The following is a 22,180-nucleotide window of genomic DNA, read 5'->3' on the forward strand; positions in this document are numbered from 1 at the left end:
GGCCAATGGGATGAGGTTCGATAAGGCCAAGTGCCGGGTCCTGCATTTCGGTCACAACAACCCCAGGCAACGCTACAGGCTTGGGGAAGAGTGGCTGGAAAGCTGCCCAGCAGAAAAGGACTTGGGGGTGTTGGTGGACAGCTGGCTTAACATGAGCCAGCAGTGTGCCCAGGTGGCCAAGAAGGCCAACGGCATCCTGGCCTGTATCAGGAATAGCATGGCCAGCACGAGTAGGGAAGTGATGGTGCCTCTGTACTCGGCACTGGTGAGGCCTCACCTCGAGTACTGTGTTCAGTTCTGGGCCCCTCACTACAGGAAGGACATTGAGCTGCTGGAGCATGTCCAGAGGAGAGCCACCAAGCTGGTGAGGGGTCTAGAGAACAAGTCATATGAGGAGAGGCTGAGGGAACTGGGCATGTTTAGTCTGGAGAAGAGGAGGCTGAGGGGGGACCTCATTGCCCTCTACAGCTACCTGAATGGAGGCTGTAGAGAGGTGGGTGTTGGCCTCTTCTCCCAAGGGAATAATGACAGGACCAGAGGAAATGGTCTGAAGTTGCGGCAGGGGAGGTTTAGATTAGATATTAGGAAGAATTACTTTACTGAGAGAGTGGTCAGGCACTGGAACAGCCTGCCCAGGGAGGTGGTGGAGTTGCCATCCCTGGAGGTATTTAAGAAACGTGTAGACATGGCACTTCAAGGCATGCTCTAGTGCCCGAGATTGTTGGTTTGTGTCTGTTTGTGGGTGGTGGGGTTTTGTTTTGGTTTTGAGGGTTTTTTTGTGCTTTATTTTGTTTTGGTTTTTTTTTTTTTTTTTTTTTTTTTTTTTGTGATTGGACTCGATGATCTCAAAGGTCCCTTCCAACCGTGAAGATTCTGTGATTCTGTGAAAGTCAAATATTCACGATATCCTACTTCCCATGCAGGTATGAAAGTGTTTTCAGCACACTGACTCAACTAATGGAAACCTCAGCATTAAAGGGGAAATCTCAAAGGTTTTGGCAAAATGATGCACCTGCTGACAAAAAAGGCTTTTCTGAAAGCAGCACTGAAACAATGTACAAAAACGGAGGACAGAAAAGCACTGAAGTGGTCTTTCACTGTGAAAAGACCAGCATGCGTTTCTTATGAAGGATGCGTATAACCTACTGAAATGCAAATAGCTGCTATCAAGTTCTTGAAGACGTGTAGGTCTAGCAATGACTCCTGAACCGAAAAAATCTGCCTCTCCATAGGGGAATTTCTCCATTACTATTTGCATATCTTTCTGAAAAATAAAAGCTGGGGAATACATCTCACACCAGTCTGCAGGGTTGTGGAGGCAGTGGTATCGAGGAAGACTGGCCACAAATTTCCAAAGAGCCTGGAGTCAATTTATCAATACTGTATACTAGACATTTCAAAATTTTCAAGACATTCTGGGTCCTGGGTTCCTGTATGATAAAGGAAGTTTTTCCTGTATGGTAAAGGCTACATATGCAATACAGTGTTGACAAGATCACTAGATCATTTGCTGACAGTCTGCATATGCTGGCACAACGGATTGAGCCTTGCCCACAGGAGCAAGCAACCTTTACATTATAGCAGGAACTGCTGAAAAACCTGAAGAAAATCTGTGAAGGCATCCCCCTCATATTCCGGACAGACAAGATGATCAGACAGAAACATAAAAGCCCCTCAGGATTCAGCTGATCTTCCATTCTGGAAGCTAGGTCTAGACAGTTCTCTTGTCTTTGACATATGAAGTCCAGAGTCTAGGTAACATCTTGTATCATGTGGTATGAAAAGCCATGCACTTGAATTCACTGGTTATTGGAGGACCTGTACCTAAAACGGCCCAGAAGATAAATATTTCTATGATCACAGGAATGGTAACCAACCAGAGACTACCATCTGGAAGTCAGTATTCTGTGACCAGAGAGATTCTCCCAAGATTGAATTACATGGCACCAAACAAGACTAAATTTTCCTCAGTTGTTCAGAGGTGAAGGCAATGCCAACAGGCTCCAGACTATGGAAAAGTTCCCATTTTGATCTGGAGCTGGCAGAACAGACACCCAGATTTGTCCAGTCAGACAGTCAGTGCAAGACAGAAGGTCCCAGACATCTGAAGATGCCAAAGGGAGGGAGGTGGATATAGTGGATGTCAATGCTCTCACTCATGTTTTGTCAGGATTGTTCGTCCAGCTCAGAGATTTATAGAAGATTACAGAAGACCTTTCCCAGAAAATCACCTTCATCCCCATGCCTGCATTTTTGACAGAATAGCCTTATGAAAGGAACCTTATATCCGAAAAAACTGCACAATTTCTCAGAGTTTACAGGTGGGGGAAAGTCCCTTGTCTACAATAGTGAAGAAATTTCAGTATCTTCCATAGATAAGCATCTCTGTTGTATGAAATAATCTTAAAATAGCAGGTGGACAGAAAAGTTGTACTAGTGAAAGGGGATAGAGGAAAGAAGACAGAAGCCAAGGTGAAAGGAAAACAGATTTTTTTCACTGTTGTGTTAACCACAAGAACAACAGACTTAGACAAAGGCAAAAGAAAGCAAAATGGTTTGGAAGCAGAACTGAATCAATAGCCCAAGCAATACTGAGCTGAGTCAATGAAAAAGTCAAGAGTGGGGAGGTTTCACTGACATTTATAAGCTCACTAGGAATTGTAAAGAAGCAAAATGCAAATGGATTAAATAGACACCATCAGAAAAGGCAGCGCAAAACCAGAATTCAAGCATTTGCATAATGTCTCAGGTGTGACCCAGCCCCACTATGAGCCCCAAACTTCCATTTCTAGCTTCTATGAAGTGCCCTAGCTAAATATAGAGAAGACTCAAGATCTTTTACAAGAATGATGCCTAAGTCAGATAGAACAAGAGCGTAAAACATGCCATGCTTCCTTATTTCCTATTTTGCAGAAGTTCAGAAGTTGTGATTTCTACTCCTACACACCGAAGTATCAAAATTTCTATGCAAAACAAACCAGACTTCGAAATTGCACCTCAGAAACTGGATCCATCTCAAAGAAGCTCAAGAACATTTATGAATTTAACCTTTAATTCCCTTCATCTTTGCACTGAACAACTGCAGAATCTATCTGAACACTTATTTCTGTATATTAAATAAGAAAAATTTAGCAATTAATCTCCTCTTCTGTTATTGTTGGCTTTTCTTATAGGTGTAAGATTTCTAATTTTTGTGTATGAAACATTAAAATTGAAACATTTACCTTGGGGAGTTATGTGTGAATTATTTGCTTGTGTGGCAAGATGATTTTCCAGTTCTTCTATTTGTTGCCTGTATTGCTGCAGCTGTACTTCAAACTGCTCGACCAAGATTCTGAAGTAGCTAGATGAGTAAAACAATGAAATACTATGATTAAACTTCACTAATGTGCCACTATTTATTTTTCATCTAATCTATATTAGCTGCCAATTTTCATTTCATTAATTGCAACAGTTACATTCTATGACATTCTTGACATCCCTCTACTACTGGAAAGAGAATAAAGACTGTATTTCTCATGTCTATGAGATAAAGATAAATTAAGTGCACAAATAAAACACTGATTCTATGAAGCATTCAGAACATATGTTATAAGCAGCAGAAAAAATTCATATTATGAAATTCATAGAATGGCTTGGGTTGGAAGGTCTAGGCAATCTGTGCCAGTTTTTCACCACACTCGTAAAAAATTCTTCCTTGTATCTATTCTAAATCTACATTCTCAGTTCAAAACCGTTACCTCTTGTCCTATCACTACAGGCCCTACTAAAAAGTCTGTCCCCATTTTTCACATAAACCCCTTTTAAGTATCAAAAGGCTGCAACAAGGTCTCCCTGGAGTCTTCTCTTCTCCAAGTTATATTATTGACTATTTTTCATGAAAAACCGTAACTCACTCTGCTGGGGCTGTATTTTCATGCTGGAGACCAGGAGGAGTTTTCTGTGTTCGTAAAGCTATTTCTGCATTCTTTAGCTCCTAAATAAATAGGGAAAAGTAACCAAAGATAAGGTTCTGTACAAAGCATTCAAAAAGAAAAATAGCTACAACTCTACTGTTCATTCACATAAAATATTTTCCACATATATTTAATTTAACACTGTGATAGAATCTGACCAGAAATTCTTCAAAGAATAGACTGCCAGAAAATTTGAGATCTGCAAATACCAACCAAAGTTTGAGGAAGGAACCAACAACAGCACATACTGAAAGCACACTGAGCTCTCAGAAATTAAGAAAATATTGCACTAAACTGTCAGAGATAAGATCTAATTTCTATCATACTTCAGAAGTCCTGTTACAATTACGGAGGACTAAGGGGGGAAAAAAGCAATAGTCAAGAGCAAGGAAGTAACACACCTAAAAGAGAAGAAATAGAACAAAAAGGATTATTTCACCTTTTAAAAAAAGATTAACTAGTTTAAAAAATTGCCTCTTTTTCTATGGAAATGATCTTTTTATGAACGACAATCACAACATATACTTCTGTTTAATACTTTCTAATAACTCTACCATTAAGAATTTCTCAGTGCCTGGTTCTCCAATTATTCTCAACTGCATCATTTACAGAAATATGAGAATATCAGTAACAAGTTTTTGTTTTCACAGAAAGCTGTTGGCAAGGCACAACTATGGAGTACTTCCTTTTGGTATCACAAGATATAGAAGAAGTATCACATTTTTACTTTAGAAAATACAATATACTTATTCATAAAGCAAGCAGCCTTGACATGCCAGATGAAAGAAAAAGCAGTACAGAACTTAACTTGAAAAGCACCTGCATCAAAACTTGAGCTGAAACCAACTGTGCAAGTTAAGATGCAGACTGGTGTACAGAGTTGTGACTTAAGTTCAATAAATGAATACTAGTGCTAGTTGAGATATTTTGCTCCTTGAAATGTTATGGGATGGGTTTTGTTTGTGGGTGATTGTGAGGTTTTCTTGGTTTTTGTGGTTTTTTGTTTTTGTTTTTGTTTTTTTTTTTTTTGTTTTTTGTTTTTTTTTTTTCTCATCAGAAGAAATCATATTTGAATTTCTGCTACTCCAGAGTTCAGTATGTAGTTACAAACACATCTTCACTAACAGCTGAATATATGACTGAAACTGAACTAAAAGTAGTACATATTCCCTTCTGCTGCCTTTGCTATGGAGGAATGCTTTCCTGAATAAAAGTAATTTTATTGCTGTTGTACTTATCCAGAAGTACTGAAATCACAGCTTTCAGCCTCCTCCAGTAACTTCAAATACATTACAAGGGATTCAATTTTTCACTTTGTTTACAAAGTTTAGACAAGCATTGACTTTACTGATGAAGGCAGCTAGTTATCCTATATGAAATAATCAACATAAAGTCTACGTAACAAAACTTTTATTTAATTATACCTGTGCAGTTTCCACTTTCAGCTTGTCAATATTAAGAGTGTTTCTCTGTAATCCACTGGCAACTACAGACAGAAGCTGTTTCAAAGCTTTAATGTCTTCTTGTACTTTAAGCATTGCTTTAGAGGACATTCTACTAATTTCTTCCTGAACTTGTTTTTGTTCTTTCACAAATTTCCTGGGGAAGAAAAAAAGATGGGGGTGGGGAGGAAAGAAACATAATATATTGAACCTGAAGTACCCAAGTGTTTACCTCTTGGTCACATAGCTATTAAATTATTTTTTCCAAAATCAAGTACTGAACAGTAAAATTACTGTATAGCATAGCATTAACTCCTAGCATGCTAATACTGTAAAAACAAACAAACAAAACCCCTGAACTTCAACAGCAAGTATTTAAACATGTTATGCTAAACCCAGGCAAATTTAGATATATATCCATTATTATACATATATATTATAAAACATAGTATCTATGTAAGAGTGATTATTACTACTTTGAACTCAAATACAGTGACATACAACCTCTTTGACTAGTCTACAACCTGCCTCCTTCCTGCCTGAGGGAAGGCTCTTTTTCAATTCTCTCTACTCCCTAGGAGATCCACAGTGCACATGTAATATGGACATAAGGTTCAATCCTTACTATGCATGTGCAATAGGCTTAATACTCCCAGGGAGAGATGGATCAGATTCTAAGAGCATATTTACTGGGCATGTCTATTTGCATAAATGCATAGAAAAGTCAGGCTGAAAAAAAAAAAAACAACCAACCTCCCAAAACCAACCTAAGACTTCAGCTACTAGAACGATCCGCCTACTCTGTTCCCAAGGTTAACCTGCTGAAAGGCCCTGGGGTAGTAAGTTATCCTGCACGCAGCCTGTAGTAAGGTGTTTTTGCCACAGAGCATCAACAGCATACAATACTTCAGGTATTCAACTACCATAAATAAAAAACACCACTTACTGCAGATTGTCCACATCTTGACAGATCACTGGAGGTAGATTTTCATCCTTTAGCGCTTTGCTATCTCTACAAGAGACAATGCATGTTGAGATGGTGCTTTAATATTGCCAAACATTTTTGCACGATTACTAAATATCATGAAAACATTCAAGTGACTGTACATGCAACGTGTGCAAAACTGTGTATGCTGCAACTAGGAATGATTTGGATTAATGCACACAGATACTATGCCAGGGTCCAAGCCTGTGGTGCAAGCATTGTACACATCTGCAGAAACCATTTTTCAGACCACATCAGTCTACAGCAGATGCCAGATAAGCTGTTGGTATTGCATTTGATGGGAAAATAGCACTGTTTAAAATGACGAAGCACCGTAACTAACTTTTGCAATATGAAAAACTTAGTAATTTATTTACATTTATGCCTTTCTCAAGATCCAAGTACTAGAAAAGTCAACACATTTAGCTTAGCTGTTTTCTAGTAAAGTAAATCTGAACACTTACTCTGGTCTTGTTCCTGTTTTGTCACCTAGAAAATGAAAACAGTAGGTCAGAAAAAAAGAACTCTGAAGAACAAACAAGACAACCTTAATGAGATTTAAGGGAAGAACCAAGGACTACAATCTGCTAGATTTCTCTTGATAAGAGGAACAGACTAGGCTAGGCATAAAAGAAAGAAGGTTTCAATTTACTCCCCCTTCACAGATAAATATCTTTTCAAGAACAATGGTTCAACAGTTGAGGTGCTAATTTCTTGGCACAGAGAGTAATGCAAAACATCTTGTGTCACTATACAAGTCACTACAAATGCATAAACAACTGCAGTTGCATAAGAAATCTGTTCCTGCTTATGCAACCACAACTCACTTAGACCTGCACCCACAAAACACTCAAGTGTTTTCAACTCAGCAATAGCAGGCTCCTCTCAAACATGAAGGTAATGAAGGTTTGGCCATTGGACTTCCCTAAGAATTCTGCTAGTGCATTAAGTTCAGTAATGAATGGGGTTTCACAAAATCGAAGATGTTACTGCTTACCTACCACCTACACGCTCCAAATTATGCATCTGTGGATCAAGATGCCAAATGCCTGAGCAACAGAACTGAGCTGAAAACAGTATCGTGCATAACAGGGTAGTAGTAATCACATCCCACCCCACAGCAGTCCGCTAGGAAAACTACTCACTCAGAAAGCCCAAGAAGTGAGCTTCATCTTCTTCAGCTGGATGCAACTCACATCCTCACTACCGTCTCCGTGATACTAATGCAGAAAGCAGCTATGTAGCTAATCTCAGTGCCACAAACATTTTAAGCTGCACAAGCCAGTGCTCCTGCCAGGAAAAGCTACTTCTTTAAAAAGCAACATCTACTTAAATTGTCTGCAGACTCTGTTACCCAGTATCAAGACATTTAGAGAACCTGGAGTCCCACACGCATTCCCTATGCCTTTTGCTAAGGGGGAAAAAAAAAATCTACACAAAATTTAAAAAAAGAAAAAAGAAAAGATAATAAACCTTAGAATTTATGACTCCTTTTTCTGATGATAACCTAAAAATTAGGCAGAAAACTAAGTATACTTTACTCTCTCTCTGCAATGACTTTTTGGGTTTTTTCTGTACATCAGACCAGTACTTACAAAGTAAAAGACACAGCTTTGAAATCAGATTTTACTACTTTCTGGGAAACTGCTCCAGTTTTTACCATTTTACATTCTTTTGAGTGATCCTTGAGGAAAATACGTGTAAGAACAGCTTCATTTCCTGTAGTCATATTTTAAAGAAATACTAGACAGTCAGTCTTCAGAAGGAGAAGCTTTTATAACCAATTCCAGAAAAAAGCACAAAAGTGCTATCTGTCCTGGGATTCCTGGGGTAATTTTCTTTAGTAGCCACACCTCCTCTTTCCTTTTCTTCAGGAAGGAAAAATAAATAAAAACCTCAAAACCCTAAAACCACCCCCCTCAAACCTTAACACAGTTCCTCATATAATAGTAGTACAAACCATTGTACTGACAGAACTGAGTAGCAGCACACAGGTAGGGATATTTATCAGGGCTGCTTAAGCCAGCATATCCATTATAGAAAACATTCCTAAATTAAAACCTACATTAAAAAAAAAAAAAAGAAAGAGGAAAACTCAAAAAACAGTCCCCTTTGACATTTCCCACTGCTTAGCTAAGGGATCTCTGCTTATCACCGTGACAGCAATAGTCCCACACGTCCAGTTCTACTACACAACTTACGGGGAATTCAGGTACTCATTCAAGTTTCCACCCTAAAAACTCAGCAAAACAATGCTGGGAGATGTGAGACTGAAGTAGATTTGTGGTTCTCTGGTCCTCATTTTAACATACTTGTATATTACAGAAGTGTTGTGACACGCTAATATTACAGTAATGGATATCCTGTAAAAACCTAGGAATCAAGAGCTTTTTTCATCGCTCCCAGTTTTAGTAATTATCTCCAAAAACAATCAACACCATGCAAAGCACTCCAGTCTGGACAGTCAATACACCATTTCTTCTACAAGTGTCAAGAACTATGTCTCTGCAACCTGTGCTACTCTCTAAAAATGGTTTCATGGAGTTTCTACATTTCCTTCTCTCCTAGCTATTGGTATACCTAATTTAAAACTTGCCTCCTGAATGGAATCAAGGGATTAAGTTAACAGTATTGATACCCCAGAGAAAATGCATATCTTACAATCAGCTTTAGTTAAGCTTACTCTGGAAGTATAAAAGCAAGACAAATTAATAAGTGTCCATATGTCAATGCTCAATATTCCCTTACTTAAGAACTTCAAAGTTACCACAGAGGTAAAGCTTTTATAACTGGTTTTAACAACCTGATAAAACGTATCAGATGGAACTGCGCACCACCAGAAATACAGCTTTGAAGAATAGCAGCTTAAAATAGAAAGGTTTTACTTTGCAGGCTTTCAAAAAAAAAAAACCAACCAAAACACTAAGTTCAATATCTGTTACAGTTGGAGAAAGCTGGATCGAGTATTTTTCGTAGTTGCAATGCATTACTTAAACATAGCTCTGCTCCCCCCTCTAGTGGCTATTTGACGTATAACTGTTCAGAAATCTGCCGTGGTTTTTCACCAAACGGCCCTTTGAGTCTTCACTCCTGAAAGGCTAAAGAGTTCTCTAGTATGATATTGGCTTATACTTATTTTAAATAAATACATGTACATTACACCGCATTTTCAACCAAAATCTTGTTCTTCTATGGAAGCACAATATCTAAGAATGGAATTAACTGAAATTACTTGTAAGGGGCAAGGGGAATAAAAATTGTCAGCTTTAATTCCACACTCCTAACACAATGAAAAAGTGTCTGCTGCAATGCTCTGATAATTTTATCCATTAAAAAAAGTTATGAATGTATGTTTTAAAACAAACTTACTCTTTTTGTCTGAAGAACTACTAAAATCAATGCCACCAAGACCTTCATTGGCAGTAGTTGAAGGAGCTGCAGCTGTCCCCAGAGTCAAACTCAAAGCATTCTGCCCAAGTCCTACAAGAAACTCAAAATGAATTTCCGCACTTAAAATGCTGATAATTTAAACTTATTTTAAGCTAAAAGCATATATAACCTTGCTTGCAGTTTCAGCGTCCATTTACTACATTCAGATTTTAAAAATACGCAAAATAAACAGAGAAGAAATCAGATTTCATGAAGTTGTATACCAATGTACACAAGCATTTTATGTACTTTCTTCATGTTACTAAGTAGCTAATTAGACACCTAACTTATCAGCATTTTAAGTATCTTTCTGTTTCATTTAGAGTTTAAGAGCAGTGTTACCAAGACTACAACACATCACAACAAGTTTTTCCTCTACAGCAGAAAACGACAGGAAGCCGTGAAATAACAAAACTATTTGTTAAAGATTTTATTCAGATCAAAATCCACCAAAATATTCCAATTTCTCCACAGTTAAAGGAGATACTTGCATATCATTGCCCTCTCCCATTTATGATTAACTTCTTTGAGTCAATTATGGCAATGACAGATTTTTTGTGCTTTCATTTAAGAAAGAAGCATTAAGTATCAGTGAATTTAAGAATGAGAAAGAAACTAACGACTTCAGATTTCATTTTTCTTGTCCATGGATAGCAACACTGTTCTTAACTGTAACAATGGTAAAAGTTACACTTTCACAGTATTAATATTCTATATGAAGAAATCTTACATTATGAAGTTATGCAATCACACATCAAAGTTCAATGTTTTGAGACAGAAGGACGAAAAAACCAAAATAACTTTCACCTGTTGCTGCTGTGCTTGTATTCTGGAAGAGTGAACCTCCTAAACCTGCTAAGGCTCCTCCTAAGGAAAGGCCTGTGGAGGCAGTTGTAGTTGGAGCAGTCGTACCACCCAAATTTAATGTAAAGCCAGTAGTTCCTGCAGAGAAAGCAAACCAGCTTCATGCAGACGCTGCATACAAATACATCCATAGACAATATGGAATAACCAAAAGTCTGAACAGCATCTTTATCATAATTGTATAATAAACTCAATCGTTTTTATTTCCTGCAAATTTTCCAAAGCCACTAGAGATTTTTCAATTGTATGTGATTTTGTTCTACAATATCATAATCCTGATTAGTCCATATTTACCTGCAACTATGTAAAAATTTCAAGAGTTACCCAAAACACTAGAGAATCTAGAACCTGGCACAGAATTTATTTTATAGCATAATGGATCTAACAAGTGCTGCTGAGTTTTTATATTAAAATGCTGAAATGTTAAGATTTCAATGTTTAACATAAAACATTTTACACAAGACAGATGATAAAAGAAGATTTAATTGGTAGTTTGAGCAGCCTTCTGGAATGAAGCACCCCAGGTTTTGGTAGGATAGGGAAGACTTGAGTAGAGAAAGACCATAAGCATAAAGGGACAGAGCACAAAGAGCTAAGCTCAAAAGCAGACTCCTAAGGTTAAGAAAAATGAACTCCAGTCTTAATTATCATCATGCACAGTGCAGTTTAGCTGAGTTAAATATGATGGCAGGTGTGCGTCAGTATGAGGACTACACTGGAAAATTGTTTCCTCTAGTAGTTAACCATTTCAAGCCATTTACAAAAGGTAGACACTTTCTAAAGTTTTCAGCTGTGCAAGTAGGAAGCTCTCAACATCCATTGGGGTTAACAGTAACAAAAATAACGTTTTTACGTGACCAATCAGCTATAGATACATTTCTAATAACTTAGATTATATGCTGCCAATATACTGCCCTCTGTATAAACATAAATCTATCTGCACTAGGGTACGCAAATTTAGAACTAGTGAAATACAATGAATCTTCCTATTGAATTACTACAAAATTATGCAGCTACTAGAAAAGCTTAGTTCTACCATAAAGCTTTACTGATAAAAACAAAAAAACCCAAACGCACAAATTTTCCTACCTGCTGCAGGAGTCGATGTAAGAGCAGATGATAATGATAGGCCACTCGCTGAGGTAGAAGTAACAGGTAAAGCAAACGGTGTGGCTGAACCTGCAGGTTTGTTGAAACCTAAACTAAAGCCTGTGGTAGCTGCAGATGTGGTGGCAGGCGTGCCTAGAAGAAACCCAAGAACAATTGGGTTCAATTCAACCCAAATCAGTCTTACAATGGCTTTTTTTGAGAATGAATGCTCAATTTATCTTCTCTTCTGAACTATTCCCATTGAAACATCATGAACATCACAGCATGCAAGATCACTTGCATCAAGTAAAATATCCCCACAGCACCTCCAGATAAATTTCAAAGGTTAACATTAATTGCACAGGCATTTTTGCTCCAGAATTCCTAGTGATCCACTGGGCTTTAATCAAGGACTGGATCTTGTATCTACTCATAATCTAAAAAAATAAAAATAAAAATATGCGTACAATTAAGGGCTCTCACCAAAAGAATGTAATTGAAGCAGCAAAGTATTGGTAGCTGGAACTATAAACAATACTGCCTAAAATACAGACTAAAAGTTCTCAGTTGGATATGCACACTAAAATGAATGCACATATCCTTTCAATCTGTAAACAAGAAAAATATGTCAACATGTTATTCCCTCAGACTTTGCTTTTGAACACTTTTAAAGTACAGCAAATAAAGCTTCTACTTTCTTCTGTTTTCACAGTAAGAATACATTTTATAGTCTAGAATCCATATTCCAAAGTAAAGGAGAGGTGTCCATAGATGTGTGTTGCCCCAAATAAATAGGTAAATAAAGGTTTCGTTTTCCTGGTACGCAAACCACACAGCAAGTACAAGAAACATATACTTGGTATTCTCAGTAACTGCTGTGTGTCTGTTTTGGATGACATCATTTCTTTTAGCTATTGAAAAGAATTGATGTGCATCTGCATAGGACAGACTGCCACGTGTGATTATGCATCACACAGTCTGTTCTGGGTTAGCTGCTGCTTCTCCATTCTTCTGCCCATTTTATTTCCTTCTTTATTCAACACCGTTTTTCCAATTTATTCACAGCATGGCTTCCTAACTTCTTGGACAGCAGTCTGTCTTGTAGCACCACTCCCACCGCCAATTTTTGTGATACTCAAGCTCAGTTTCTTCTCAAATCTTATTTGCTGACGTTTCAAAAGAAAGAAAAAACCCACCACAGCTACCCACATATTCCAACATTCCAGTATTTCCAACGACAGCTGAAAAATAGTCACTAACAATGCATGAGAGAACCAAAAGTATTCCCAATAAATACTCCCAAAGTCCCTTCCCGGTTCAACCATCTTTATTTTTCTAAAAGTAGGTAATTACCAAACAGACTTGTTAACACAAAGTTCATGAGAGCAAGAAACTCTGAAGAATTCTCTGATAATGTATTCCACCTCCCCTCTGCTGAAGGATAAAAGTCATTAGGGGGACATAAAGACAAAGTCTAACTTTTCACTGTAACCACTGTCACTGTTGTTAAAGGAGTTATTCTATTCCTGTACAAGTAACAGCGCCCAGAACTGCAGGGCTCTGCTCTGGTTTACAGCCTTAACATTTGGGCTGCAAAGGAGACTGGAATTAGTAATGGGTAAAAGCTCACATATGACCACTGACTTTCTACATTACAAGAAAGATCTCTCCGTATTTTTTTGCCTGTGTAACATTAAAATCCACATTAGGTCCTTACCTAGTGTCAGTCCTGTAGCAATAGTTGTTGCTGTTCCTGCTTTAAGAAGAAAAACAGAGTAAGAATAGTAATTGAAGACCACAAAGCAGTTATGACAGTTATAAACATGAAACAAAACACTGAAATAATGCAATATTATGGGACAATATGTAGACTATTATAAAAGGTTTTTTTCTGTAGTACGTTGAAAGCAAAACAACATTAAACATAGAAAACAGTATTTGTAAGCACCAGCAGCACAAATCAAAGGCCTAACTGACTTCAAAACCCGTCACTTCTCTTTATAAAATAAGCTAACAGTGAAGCTGATGTTAACACAGCAGTATAGCAAATTGTTTGAAATTCCAAATAAACAAAGGTAAACAAAACTAAGGAAACTAGTCATTTTATCAAGTTGGGTTTTTTTTCCAGCCATATGGCAGTGTGGAACATTAGCATGTAAACCAGCAGATTTACAGTATAATGAAGAGGATTAAAGAGTCCAAAGTCTTTGTAAAATTCTATGTGTTGTTTTAGGGTTTTTGCCCCACTGGTAATTTAAAGAGACTATTTTGAACACAGTGCTATGCCATTTCATATTTAAAAAAAAAAAATCTGATTAGAAGATCAAAGGAATCATTAAAAGCTAAAACAGAACTATCCCAATGTAGTCAGAGTAACAGGCTTTCAGTCTACTGTTATTTCTAGTAGACTGGTTCCTAGAACTTCCCCTATCTACTCATACAAGTGTACAAGAAAAAAAAGATCATTTTGTCTAACAATATTGGAGCCAAAGTAAAATTCATTAAGTTGTATCTGCACAATGGCTCAAAAAAAAAAACCCCACCAATCAGAAAAGTTTTCTTCTTTTGCACCCAAATACTCCTGTAAAAATCCGTATGTTCATAGGCTAAATTAGAGACCTAAGAAAATATTAATAAATTTCTTCATGCATATTGCTGACATTAAAAAAATCCCAAACAACAAAACCAGAAATGTTTACTACTGCAGGGTTGCAAATATCACATTACAAATACTAACAATTTCAATGTTTTTAAGTATTTTTCAGGTCAAAATATACCTTGATCTTAAATCATAATTTTAAGCACTCTGAAGGAAGAGTTAGATTTCTAGAAAACATCAGGATTCAAATTATGGAACAGTTTACACACAGGCCCAGGCAGAGCTTTCTGGTAACTGCATCTGTGTTTCTGCAGCACTGACACTACATAATTATCAACGAATGACCTTTCAAACTGTTCAACAAAGCCTTTTTACAAAACTATTTATGTAATATTCTGAGCTACAGAACTACTGTAAAAAAAATAAGCACATTACGACGACTCAGTTTTTGTATACAGATGATCTATTTCTTCATTGTTGATTCAAATTTCTGCTGTACGAGAAGTTTTTCTACCTGTACTGGTGCCTCCTAGTGTAAAGCCAGTGGTTGGTTTTGATCCAAAAAGTCCACTCCCAAAGCCCACTGAAGGAGCTGATGTAGTTGCTGTAGCAGTGGAAGAGCCCAGAGTTCCAAAACTAAGTCCTCCTGTTGAACTATTACAAAATACAATATAATACAAATAAGACAAATAATATCTTACAAATAAGACTATTAGGAGTAATTATTTTTCAAAATAAAAAAAAAATCCAAACCCCACCCTTATTTCAGTTTATTTCCCATGCCATTATTCATTTTCCCGAACCACACACAATGCATCTGGACAAGAGAGAGTCCAAGCTCCCTACAACCAAAGAGAAAGAGGAATCCCATCTCCCTCTTTCCTTCTACAGCTCTGTAATTCCCACCACTTCCCTGACACAGACTCCACCATTTGTTCAACTCCTTGCTGGGCTGATGCATCTTGCTATACCGGTCAGAAATTTGAACTATTCTCCATGAGATCACCTCATTAGTTCTGCCTACTTATTCTCCTTGAACTACTGCAAAGGGAAAAAAAATGCTAGAGGAAACACAAAGATGACAACAAACCTGCAAGGACATCTTTCTTCAAAAAAGGTTCCAAGTCCAGTTAGATAACCCTGACCAGAAACCTCAACTAATGTTGCTTTATTTTTATTCTAAAGTGATAAGCACACACAGGCAACCGTTCACATCAATAGCACAGTTCTGCCCTATCTTAACACCAAAACACACCGATTTATGAATTCATTTTCTAACCAAAACGCTACCCTTCCCCACAGGTGCAAACCATAGAGGACCCAAGCCTACCATATTTCCTTTTCTGACTGTATACTTGTCAGAAAGCCACAGAAATAAACTTACAGAATTATTTTCACAGATGAAGGGGAAGAGAGAGGAAGAAGAGAATCAGAGAACAGTCATCACCAGGAAAACGAAACCTTTATTTAACTATTTATTTGGGGCAACTACACATTTTAGAAGTTTCATGGCAAATATAGAACAAATTTTACATTTAGCAGAGAATGCATTAAGTTATCATACAAAACATGGGGGAATACAATAATCACGATTATCTCTAACCAATGAAATGACAGGCTCTAGCAGCCAGAGGGGGGTCTACGATTTTTAAAGTTTTGTTCTTAAACTGACAAAGGATCAGGTGAATAATTTATTTGTAGTAACCTCCTGCTTCCATTTGTGAGCCTTTTTAGAAACTCACTAAGTTTTCTCTTATACAATATTTTGCATCTGTACAACAGTAGCACTGCAATGAAATGCAATTGACTTGAGTAACAACTGTCAAGAAATATTGTATGTTTCAGGTGTTCAGTATTCTCTCATTGTTCCCTCATCTCCTCTCTCTTTTTGTATGAAAGCACCTCCCAGGTATAACAAATGAAAACCAAAAGTAAATCCTTAAAAAAAAAAAAAAGCTATAATTAGTTTCTAACATCGTTAAGTTTTCAAAGTATCTACAAAACTGATTGTGGCAACTGCAGCAAAAGTTGGTTGCCAAGTTCAAAACCTAGGTGCAAGTTATTCCTAAAGAAGTAATTCAGGAAGCAGAGCAGCCAAGAAGTTCAGAAGGACTCAGACCCACTAATTGTCTCACTCCACAAGAGCCAAAGCGTTTCAGCTTGCTTTACTCCCAAAATGTCAACATACCAAACTACAGCACCATGACCCAACTGCTTACAAATTTAAAACATACAGCATGGTGCTTCTCTCACCAGTCAAGAGTTTATGTTTGTCATCCTCTTCCAATACAGATAAAGATTACTTTTCTGTGAAAATTTTTCTTGTTTCAGCATTCCAGTAGAAGAAAGCAAAGGTACAAAATATGCAATTCAGCACTATAGGACAAAACCCCAAAACTCTCAAGTAAAATGAACTGGCATCTTGTTTAAGACAGAAAGAACCCAAAATGTAGAAATAAAGCAATGGCAGTGTTCTTACTGTTGGGAGAAAGCATGTGCCAGAAGGACTGTCTACTCCCCACATATGGAAGGAAGAGGAGCTCGGGTCACTGAAGTCAGGCCTTAGCTCTAATTTTAGAGCTAGAACAAAGCATTGCACCTGGCTAAAGCATACTATAGAGAACATCAATTAACAAAAAGAAAGAGCGTAAGCATCTGAACGGCTGTTGGTGCAATGCAGCGATTAGGCAGGCTGGCATACCACATATGGGCCACTAGAATATAATCTTTGACTGGTCACACTGATGAATAATACCTGTGCTTGGACTACACAATAAAGCCCCTTTTCTTCAACACTTGGCAATACTGTCTTAGACTCAGCTCAGAACAACAATTTCTTCTTACAGTCTCAAACGTATTCTCAAGCAAACCATCCCATAGGGATGCTCAAGATTCTGTCACCAATCATCCAACAGTAAGTAAAAAGGCCTCTTCCTCTGTGATACTCCTTGACCAATAGCCCTGAAGACTCGTCCTGCTTGTAAGAATACATACATGAATAAAAATGCAGAGTACCATACTGCTATTAATCAACACCTGTTAAACTCCTACTTATTATTTTAACAGATTAAAAAGCTAGCTAGAATGGCAAAAAAAAAATGAACAAAAATATTTAAGTTCAATAGGCAATTTATAACAAGTGCAGATCAACAAGACAAAACAGTTCCATTTGTTTCAGGCAGTACATTTAAAATAATATTTGCTTATTCAAAAACATTCTTCTAACTTACTCATTCTCATCACAGGAAACCTGCATTAAACAGGCATAAAGCAAAAGAAAGTTAAGTTCTTTATAAAATCCATATAAGCTTCACTCTGTGTGTGTGTGTGGGTGGGGGAGAACAAAAAACCCCCCCCAAAAAACCCAAAACCGAGCACAGGTAACACGAATGTAATCAATCTGTCATGACCACACAATTAAAAGTATTAGAAGAGACTCAGAAAACTCGTTCTCTCTCATATGGGCTTCCAAAAAGCAATACGGCCATTTAATCCAGAGATACTCTCAGATTCAGATGTTCTGTTCCCTTCCCCTCACGCTGCTAATTCCTGACAATTTGGACAATTAAGTATTCAATTCTGTCAGACAGGTATTTTCAAACATATCTGCTTCAGGTGAAGTTCCCTTCATTAGCTCACCCTGCCCATTCAGTTTACATTACAGTGATTAATTTTGCCTGATCAGATTTTGGAAGAACTCTGACACAAAGCTCCACTACAACTGCCCTAATCTTCAACAGAGGCATAATAGCAAGCAGGGCAGAAAAAACAATCTCTGCTAATACAGATTGTGCAAATTAAAAAAGGGGAACAAAAAACCAGCAACAACAAAGACTTACCTATTATTCTGAAAAACCTAAATACTAATAATGCCTTTAATACAGAGCCTGCTGTACGCCACGTGCACATCAAAGCACAGCAAAGTTCTCCTCTTACTCCAAGACACTATACACCAAATGTAAGGTTATCTGTGTCAGAAAGGGTAAGGTTGCATCCACCTTCAGAAAAAAAAAGGTGGGGAATTACACATTTGAGCATTAAACATTTGGGCTTTGGCATCAACGAGCTCCATACCGCACACGCGAGCTCAGGCTGATCGTTGAAACCTAGATACGCATGTGATTCGCGTTCTGTGTTCAGAACGTTAGAGTGAACCGCGAAGGGAGACTCCCGACCAAGCCAAAATACAGCAAAATTAGAACAGCACCTCCCTTTGTTATTAGCTGCTGAACAGATTGATCCCATCACCTATATTCACGAAGCCGGCCGTGAAGCAAACGAGGCTGGAGGGGCATCCCCGCCCCCTGCGCACCGGGGCAGACAGGGTATAGCCGGTTCATCCACGCACCGAGGGCCCTTTGGGCCAAGAGTGCCGGACCTGTGGGCCTCTCCGAGGGGAGCAGGAGAGGCGCCGAGACACGCAGCACGGGGCCTGCCCCCCGTAGCACTCACACGTACCGCCCGGGCCCAGGCCAGGCCCGCGGAGCGACGGCGGCCTCGGCGGCGGGCCGGGCCGCGGGAGCCAGGGGGCTGGGGCCTGCGGGAAGGGGCGAGCCGAGGGGGAAAGGGGGACACCGCGTTACCTCGGTGTGGCGACTCCGAAGGAAAATCCCCCGCCCCCGCCTCCTCCTCCCGCCCCGGCGGCGGCGGCCGCCGCGGAGCCCAGGGTCCCCGCGCCGAAGGAGAAGCCCGCAGACATGGCGGCAGCGGCGGGAACGGCTGGAGGAGCGGGGCTGGGAGACGGCAGCAGGGTCCGGGGAGGGCGGCGGTGGCGGCGGCCTCCTCAGCAGCGACGGCGGCGGTAGCGGCCTCCTCAGCGCCGCATCGCGCCCGACGCCAACTTCGAACCCAGCGGCGGCAGCGAACGCGCTGGTGCCCCAGCCACGCTCCCTCCGCGCGCCCACCGCAATGCACCACGGGACAGCAGCGCCGCCGCGCCGCCCGCCGGCCCTTAAAGCGACAGTAACGCGCGGGTCGGGTACCGGCCAGCGGCGACGGGGCTGGCGGTGGCAGCGGCCGGGGGTGTCCCCATCGGGGGAGGTGGGGTGGGGATCCAGACCCCCCCGAGCCTCCAACACAAATTCCATTAAAATCCCCAAACACGCTTAATTTGCGGCTGAAGCGGGGATCGCAGCCAGCACCACGGCACGTGGCTCTGCTCTGCCTCTCCAAGGACCCCATGGTTCCTCACAGAATCACAGAATGGTTCGGGTTGGAAGGGACCTTAAAGATCATCGAGTTCCAACCCCCCTGCCATGGGCAGGGACACCTCCACTAGAGCAGGTTGCTCAAAGCCCCATCCAGCCTGGCCTTGAACACTTCCAGGGATGGGGCATCCATAGCTTCTCTGGGCAACCTGTTCCGATGTCTTACCACCCTCACAGTAAAGAATTTCTTCCTGATATCCAATCAATTTCCCCTCTTCCAGTTTGAAGCCATTACCGCTCGTCCTATGGGTACACGCCCGTGTGAAAAGTCCTTCTCCAGCTTTCTTGTAGGCCCCTTTCCGATACTGGAAGGCCACTAGCTGTTAAGGTCTCGCTGGAACCTTCTCCAGAAGTTGTACAAACTACAGCACCTCAACATCACCAACTCAATTACTAATTACTGCCTGCGTTTACTGCCCAAACTACTGCTCCCGCTTTTCCGACCAAGCTCTCCTGAGCATGCGTATGCCACAGGGCACCACGCAAAGCTGCCTTAGTGGCTCCATCCCTGCCCTGTCCGGCTGCTGCATCACGACGCATCTTCAACCCTGAAACCAGGGAACTGTAAGAAGCCACTGCTGAAATGCAGGGGAGTTTTCTCAGCGTGTCCTGCAGACCCCCTGCTCAGGGAAAGGCATTACTAGAATTTTCTTTTAAATCTACCCGATAGTCCAGGTGAATCCTAGTGCTAGGAAAGGTTTTACGTCATGACCTCAGAGTTTCTCAAAGCATCCCAAACAACGCAAACGTCTCTCTGTTCCGCTGCTCTGTGCTGTGGCTGCTAAAGGCGACAGGGGGCTCGATACCTAAAGCAGACTTTATGTATTCCGTAAATGGTTAAACTGTAGGGAACGTTCTTATAGAGAAGAAATGTATTTATTTTAGTAACCACCCTAAATAGTTTCAAGGACTTAGTAAGATAAGAAAGGATGTATGTGGCCTTAAGAACATGGTGGCCTAAGACAAGGATGCAATAAATATGGAGATTGTCTGACAAACAGGTGGTAGCAGGAAGATCATTAGTTTTAATGGCTAATTAAGCAGTTAGAATGTTTTGCCAACATGAAAAGTGAGCCAAAGGACAGATGAAGATGAAGACTGAGGAAGAAACGACCCTCACTCAAAATGAGGACCACCAGAAGGCACGACTACGCATGCCCCAAAGCTCATTATAATATGTACATGAATAATTGGAAATGTAATGAATATGCTAATGTTTTCATGGGATTACATTGAATATGTGCAGCTGTCGTATATAAATTTGGCTTGACGACAGTATTCGGCATGCACAATAGGAGGAACGTTCCCTGGTGCCTGGCACCACAATAAAGAATGCCTGCTTTCTAAAACTTTAAATTGAGTCTTAGAAAAGTTTTATCTGCCGGCTTGCGGTAACAGGCTGGCAGGTATTATTTACTGGAAAGATCTTTGAGATTATTTATGGGTGCCTGGATCGCTGTCCTTTACACAAGGCAGAGCTTCAGGCTCAGTTACGTGTAATTTGTGATGTTTAGTCCATGTTTACTTCTATATGGCGTGTACATGCCTATCTTTGAACATCCTAAGAAAATGAAAGACCCAAACCTGTGGAAATGTTAAATGGCACCTTTAGAGTGATTTCTGTAGAGTCATTTCTGAACACGTTCTTCTGATCTGACAGGCCAAGAAGTGACGATATATTGGCATAACAGGAAAAAAGGACCTGTCAAGGAAAGAGCGATGCCTTTGCAGAATGACTTTAATAAATTCATGACAGTCTATGAATGTCACCACTCAAAAACTTTAAGTTCAAGACCATGTCAAGTCTTCAAGTCTGTATGTTAGCAAAAGAGGTTAATTTGTAAAAAGCCTGTCCTACTAAAACACTTCTAATTTAGATAATAATAATGAAAACAGCAAGACTTATCTAGCCCATTCTGCAACCTTTAAGCTAAGTTTTATCACATCTCACCTACTGTGCAGCACACAAAAGATTTTTGTGCACTGGCTGCGACATGGTTGAGCCACTGCACTGTGCAGCTTCTTACTTCGTTCTTGTACAGCCTAAAACTTCAATTCCCCCAACATGCTTTTACCAGCATGTTCTTAATTCAGCAAGGCCTTTGACACTGTTACCCGTAAGATCCTCACAGAGAAGCTGTCAGTGTAGAGGCTGGGTAAGCAGACAGGGAAGTGGACTGAAACCTGGCTGAATGGCTGGGCCCACAGGGAAGTGATCAGTGCCACAAAGTCTAGTTGGAGGCCAGTAGTGACCTAGGGGTAAATACTGGGTCCAGTCCTGTTTAACATCTTCATTAATGACCTGGATGATGGGGCAGAGTATACCCTCAGCATGTTTGCAGAAGACACCAACTGGGAGGAGAGGTCAATACGCCAAAGGGTCGTGCTGCCGTCCAGAGGGACCTTGACAGGCTGAAGTTCACAAGAAGTGCAAAGTGTTGCACCTGGGGAGGAACAACCCCAGGGCACAAGTACATGCTTGGGGGACAGCCAGACGGAAAGCCACTTTCCATCACGTGTGGGTCCTAGTGGTCACCAAATTGAACATGAACCAGCAATAAAGGCCGCAAAAAAGGCAAATGTCATCCTGGGCCGCATCAGGTAAAGTA

The 22,180-nt window shown here is 40.0% G+C and overlaps 1 protein-coding gene across 4 annotated transcripts in view; it reads right to left on the minus strand.

Moving 5' to 3' along the window:
- The window catches only part of NUP58 (nucleoporin 58), a 39,543-nt gene extending 20,329 nt beyond the window's left edge, over nucleotides 1-19,214 (minus strand). For 2 of the 4 annotated variants that reach the window (XM_074150716.1, XM_074150734.1), the window contains exons 1-11: nucleotides 18,948-19,063; nucleotides 14,879-15,018; nucleotides 13,483-13,518; nucleotides 11,766-11,918; nucleotides 10,620-10,754; nucleotides 9,753-9,863; nucleotides 6,848-6,872; nucleotides 6,345-6,410; nucleotides 5,381-5,555; nucleotides 3,897-3,976; nucleotides 3,225-3,343 (exon numbers count right to left, since the gene is read on the minus strand). In XM_074150716.1, the coding sequence (XP_074006817.1) occupies nucleotides 3,225-3,343; nucleotides 3,897-3,976; nucleotides 5,381-5,555; nucleotides 6,345-6,410; nucleotides 6,848-6,872; nucleotides 9,753-9,863; nucleotides 10,620-10,754; nucleotides 11,766-11,918; nucleotides 13,483-13,518; nucleotides 14,879-15,018; nucleotides 18,948-19,063 (1,156 nt within the window). Of the gene's footprint in view, nucleotides 1-3,224; nucleotides 3,344-3,896; nucleotides 3,977-5,380; nucleotides 5,556-6,344; nucleotides 6,411-6,847; nucleotides 6,873-9,752; nucleotides 9,864-10,619; nucleotides 10,755-11,765; nucleotides 11,919-13,482; nucleotides 13,522-14,878; nucleotides 15,019-18,947 lie in introns of all 4 variants that reach the window. The other 2 variants (XM_074150708.1, XM_074150724.1) reach the window with 2 other exon arrangements.
- Nucleotides 19,215-22,180: the final 2,966 nt, after the last annotated feature.

The sequence above is a fragment of the Numenius arquata genome, chromosome 1, assembly GCF_964106895.1.
Source record: "Numenius arquata chromosome 1, bNumArq3.hap1.1, whole genome shotgun sequence".
Classification (NCBI taxonomy): Eukaryota; Metazoa; Chordata; class Aves; order Charadriiformes; family Scolopacidae; genus Numenius; species Numenius arquata.